This window comes from Hipposideros armiger, unplaced genomic scaffold (genome assembly GCF_001890085.2).
Source record: "Hipposideros armiger isolate ML-2016 unplaced genomic scaffold, ASM189008v1 scaffold_6, whole genome shotgun sequence".
Lineage (NCBI taxonomy): Eukaryota > Metazoa > Chordata > Mammalia > Chiroptera > Hipposideridae > Hipposideros > Hipposideros armiger.
In genome coordinates this window covers 5,022,396-5,028,435 of record NW_017731356.1, presented here as the reverse complement: position 1 = coordinate 5,028,435, position 6,040 = coordinate 5,022,396, and the positions used below count along the sequence as shown (strand labels likewise).

At 33.2% G+C, this 6,040-nt stretch overlaps 1 protein-coding gene across 5 annotated transcripts in view; it reads right to left on the bottom strand.

Annotated features, from left to right (window-relative positions):
* RABGAP1L (RAB GTPase activating protein 1 like) overlaps window positions 1-6,040 on the bottom strand; it is a 457,210-nt gene that overhangs the window by 392,164 nt on the left and 59,006 nt on the right. For all 5 annotated transcript variants that reach the window (XM_019648299.1, XM_019648284.1, XM_019648290.1 and 2 more), the window contains exons 6-7: window positions 1,564-1,721; window positions 79-189 (exon numbers count right to left, since the gene is read on the bottom strand). In XM_019648299.1, the coding sequence (XP_019503844.1) occupies window positions 79-189; window positions 1,564-1,721 (269 nt within the window). The remainder of the gene's footprint in view (window positions 1-78; window positions 190-1,563; window positions 1,722-6,040) is intronic.

Here is a 6,040-nt window from a genome sequence, read left to right as displayed (position 1 = left end):
AAAAAAAAAACAAACACACACACACACAAGAAAAATGTCAATACAAGTTGTTGGTAGCATTAGGAGCAGGTTGCTTACCTTTCAATAGCTAATTCTTTGTTAGAAAGTTGCTGCACTGTAATCACAACCTTCTTCTCTATTCCTTGTTTTAATTTGAAATAAAATTTATCTCTATCCTTAGGTACAGGACTGAAATATGCAAAAACAAAAAAAAACAAAAACAAAAAAAACAGGCATTATCAATACAGTAAGTAATACAATAAAATAAAATCATCTATCCCAAGATTAGAATGAGACAACAAAGTATTTAAGCAACAACACCTTTATTTTTAAAATGTACTAAACTCTCATCCTGCCAGAGTAACAAACTATAAATCTGATAGTCAACAAAAGCTAACCAAGGTTAAAAACAGGATTTTTTAAATGACATCATTTCAAATTTAAGTTTTTAAATTTAACAAATTTAGGAATATGATTTAATTATTTTTAAGTCACATTTCTGATTTATCTGATGGTGTGATCATGCGATCCTTTAACATAATGAAACCCAAAGCAAAAAAAAAAAAAAATGAGAAGAGCTTACTTTCAAACATCTAGAATTTGAAATGACTGTGACATATCGAGGTAAATATAAATAAAAGACAAAGATATAGACTGGGACAGTCTAGCATAGGCTAGACTATTCTTAAGAATAATCATTAAAATAATAAATGTCTAAAATATAGGTTGTCTTGTCTGAAAAAGAAAAATACCTTGAGCAACTTATTTGACCTAAGGCTCGATTTCTTTATCTATAAAAACAGATAAAATGGGCCAGCTGAGTGGCTCAGTTAGTTAAGAGCTCGCTCTAGAGTGTGAGCTCTGAGCAACAGCGGTTCGAGTCCCGGCCCGACCTGAGCAGCCGCTGAGCTGCCAACAGGTGGCAGGATGGCTCAGCAAAAAAAAACCAACAAAAAACAAAAACCAAAAAACAGATAAAATATCTAATAATTATTGTTAGAATTTATGTGTTAAGGCACATAGGTGATAATTAGAGTATAACTGTATCCTATTATCTGCCTATTTTTGAACTGGAGAAAAATATTCTAAATATACAATAGAAGAAAAGCGTTAAGTAAATGATGAGCAAACCATACAATATACTATTGGTAACCATTAAAAAAGATTTTGATTAAGAACATTTAAATGAAAAAATTATTATATCATAAAGTAAAAAGTTTTACATATATAGAGTTGTATGAAAATACCCCCTAAAAATAAATGAAGGAAATCAATCAAATATCAAAGTGATTGTAACTGACAAGGAAATAATTGTTTTTTATTCTACCTTTATTACTTTACTAAATCTCGTATAACAAATATCATTATTTTTAAATATTAGCAAAATCATTGACATAAAATATCTGAAAAGCATGAGAAAAATAAAACATATTAAATTCACCAAATATTTCTTTAGCATTTTAAAGCTTTATACTGACACTGTATAGTTTCTGGAATTTTTATAGTAGCCAATATCATATTTCAGGCACAAAAGCAATTTTTATTCTTTCCAAAAAACCTCACCTAAAGTTTCCTTTTCCATCATCTTCTTTTACCTCCAAGGAGACACTGAAGGTAAACACATCACTGTCGGGGGTGGGGATAACTGAGTCTTTAACATCAGAAACTTGTCTGGAAGAACGTTTGAATGCTGTACAGAAACTATACAAAATTCTGCTTACCTAAAACAATAAAAATGGAAGTACTGTTAGACAAAGGCTTTAACTGCATTTTGCTACCCTTCTCTCCTAATTCTTGAATCTCTAACTCCTATGATCATAATTTTCAATAGCAGATATGGTCTAAACATATACATATAGCTTATAATGTGTTGTTTATAACATATATTAGTTTGTAGTCTAAGCATATATATAGTTACATATATATATAAATATATATATACACACACACACACACACACACACACACACACACACACACACAATCAGTTCTTCCAATCTGGCATTTAAATACAGTAATAAAGAAGTTGAACTAATTTAATTTCACAAAAGAACTCTTTATAGATGTGTCTAGGCCTCAGAATATACTATACTGCAAGAAATGAATCCTAAGATAATTACGAGAATGATACGGGCATCTAAATCTTCCCAATGAACACAGACAAACAAGGTTTTAGCCCAAGTCGTTAATTTTTCTTTCCACTTCCCTCAGTTTCAGAGCACTAGATACTGAGTCATAAAGCAGAGTTTGGTTTTCGCAATAACCAAGCATGGTAACATGATTTAAAGACCTCCTGGTGTTGTTAATGCCACATTGCTCTGGTATACATGCAGGATTCCTAAAATAAATGTAGAAATGGTCTTATCTATTTTATTAGTATTAAGCCACCCTGGTGACTATTGGGTCTTCGGAAAAGTCATGATGCATGTTTACAACAGATGGCACTAGTTCATTTTTGGAAGTACTAGAGTCATTCGCATCTATGTTATTGCTATGTCATTTGACAGCTGACAGTTCTANAAAAAAAAAAAAAAAAAAAAAAGAAAGTAAAAAATTTCTAATGATAGCACTATATACTGGATTAAAGAAGTGCTTTATCTCAAACAACTTAGGCAGAAGTTGAGCTAATATGCTCTGAAAAATGCCTTAAAATTATTCAAAAAGTAGTTTAAGTGATGATGAAGACCTGATATTGAAGATGATTGAAGAGAGTCTGAATAAAGTTGTCTTATGAATGTTAAGTGGACAAAATGCAATATTTCTAAGTTATTTCGTGTAACGTATTTAAAATGTATGTGCAAATGTTTAAGCTAACCGAGAAAATATTATGATTAGGCATTCAGCTATTTCACCTATAGTCATCAAGGTTTCTACACTCAAGCAGATCAAACTGGGAAATTTCTTTGGGAAAATGAAGGAATCCACCTTACACACATGCACAATACAGGCCTTCGTAGAGGCATAGTATACCACTTAATCATAAAACTCCAAGATTTTTAAGTAATTACTAAAAGTTAAATTACTCAATTCAACACTTCATACTTCTTTGCCCGTGTTACTACAGACTTGATGGCTGGAAAGCTACATTTGTTATGCCAGAAAGAAAACGCTGTAAGCATGTCATAAAGATATAGAGTTTGAAGGGGCTCCCACTGGCAAATTCTGGGACCATGCGAGCACCAAAATAATTAAGCACTGTAGTGAATTATAATCTATTGTTGGGGGCAGGGTGCTGGAATTCAGGAGTCTACACCAATAATAAGTAAGTAAATGGAAGCTAAGGGAGAGGTCTTGGCATCAAAATGCCAAAGGATGACTGCTAAGTCTAGAAAAAGTGCAAGAGATGGAAAATTATCATTTTACATTCATTACAGTAAAGATTGGATCAGACAAGAATCATGAATGAATGAATGAATGAGTGAATGAAATAAAAGAGGAAATTTTGATGAGAAGCAGGATATTTTCAAGAGTCTCCCTACAGTTGCAGGAGAGAAAAAAAGAGCAATGACCGTGGAGAAATCAGACATCTCAACCAAGTAATCGAACCTCACATCACCAGCAAGGGCCAGATGGTCATTAGACACCTCCAGATGTGACACACTGTGACGGAAACATCACCTATGCAGCAATACATAATCTGAATCTACTCATGAGGAAATGTTAGATAAACCCCAAATGAGTGATGTTATATTAAAAAGAGGGGAAAGTGATATATTTTTCAAAAATGTCCATGTCATAAGAGACAGAGAAAGGCTGTGGAAATGTTCCCAGATTAAAGAAAGCTGAAGACATATGCCAACAAAATGCAATTATCTGACTCTAATGTGAATCCTGAGCTGGAAGGGGAAAAAGATGTTACTGGATTAACTAACAAAACTGGAGACAAATAGCAGGTTAGATAAAAAGAATTGTATGAATGCTAAATTTACTGAGTTGATACATATAACGTGGTTATAGAAGAGATACCCATTTTTCTAAGGAAGTATGTAGGGATAAAATGTCATGAGGTATGTAACTTTTAAATTGTTCAAAAAAACAATTTAACTTTATGTATGTGCATGTGCGTGCGTGCGTGCGTGTAGGCAGGTAGGGAGGGAGGGAGGGAGAGAAAGATTAAGAGAGACAGAGACAGAGAAACTAAGAGATTGGGAGATTGAGAAAGTGAATGCAAAGCAAATGGTGTAAGAAATTAACAGGTGATTTTCAGTGAAGAGTACACATGTGTTCTCTGTACATGTTTTACTTTTTTTAACTATTCTGTGAATTTGAAAGTACTTCCAAATAAAAGAATTAAAACATTGCTATATCTACTGCTAACCAAAAAAAAAATTTTAAATGTCACCATCATCCTTTCAGGACTAAAATATTCAAAATCAACAATACTTTTATCTTCAGCTGTTTGTCATCAATTTTAAGAAACTATCAATTGCAAGGCTCACAATACTTTCTATACCACTAAGAAAGGGAAAAAAAGATGACAACTTAATTATAAGATGCCATCAACTTGTTAAATACACCACAATTTTAGAGATGTCAAATATGAAAACATATGCATCTTAAAATTGATGAAATATGGTTTTTATTGTTTGTTTTCACAGTGAAAAACACATACATGCATCACCATACTGAGATGCTGAAAGAACTTTTCCTATTATCTGGATACGGGCAGTAGGATCTAAAGATAGGACAAAAGTGGAGCTAAATACCTGACACTGTAAAGAAAGTTGCAGATAATTGGGGGGCAGACACCTTCTCTTAGATTTAAGAGGGACGGGGATTACCATGATGCCTCAGCCAGAGCTTCAACTGGCCCCCATCTTCATCCCACCCAGAGAATGGGGGTTTTGGGGGAGGACTGGGCATAGCATAACAGCACTGGGAAAGAGGCTTTTCTTTCATTTGTGCTCATCACCAATTTCTCCCACCCCTCCAAGCCAAGTGAATAGGCATTTGTTTTTATTTCCAGTTTTTTGCCACCATAAACAATGCTGTAATAAACATCCTTTAAAAGTCCTTAGATGATGATGGACTTTTATTTCCATTAGGATAGATTCCCTAGAATGGGACTGATGTATCTAATTACAGGTATTTTTTAATCTTTATAGGTGTTGCCAGATTGCTTTTCCAAAAGGATGGAAACATACTTCACCCTTTTCCCCCATATCCCCACCAGCTGTACATGTTATTCTTGCCAATCTAATATCTTATTGCTACTTTAATTACATTTCCCTATTTGTGAATTGGGATATATATTTATTTATTTATTTATTTATTTATTTATTTATTTATTTATTTATTTGTTGGCCATGTGAATAGCTTTCCTGTGATTTGTCTATTCATGCGCTTGCTTGTTTTTCTTTTTTCTGCCAACTGTTAGGAAATTTATATATACTATAGATGTTACACTTTCATCTCTCATCTGTTACAAATATTTTTTCCAGGACTATCATTTGTTATTGACTTCCCTTATAGTATCTTTTGTCCTACAAGAATTTTTTTGTTTTTGTTTTTATATGGTCAAATATATACATAAATATATATTAATAAATGCACATACACATATATGTATGTATAAGTATGTATGTATATGTGTGTGTGTCCATGCACATTATATATTTAAAAGACATATATCCGTCTTTTAAAGCTTCTAAAATCACATTAACTAAATACTTTTGAATAATCAAAAATGATTGAGAAGGTATCTTAATTTACATACAAGGATGAAGTCGTTATTATTGTAAAATACAGCCATTTCATGTTTATTGTCTCCATCAATTGAGATTTCAATGAGCCATTTACATTTAACTTATTGACGTACACAAGCATTATGATTCTCATCCTCATTCTCATTTTTACATGAAGAAACTGAAGTATGGTGAAAAGCCACAGTAATACAGCTGAGATGGAACAGCATGTGTCTTAAAACACAAGAGGGGCCGGCCAAGTGGCGCGATGGTTAAGAGCTGGCTTGGGATGCCAGAGGGCCCCGGTTCGGATCCCACATATGAGGGCCAGTGACACTGCCCTCCACAGCTAAGAT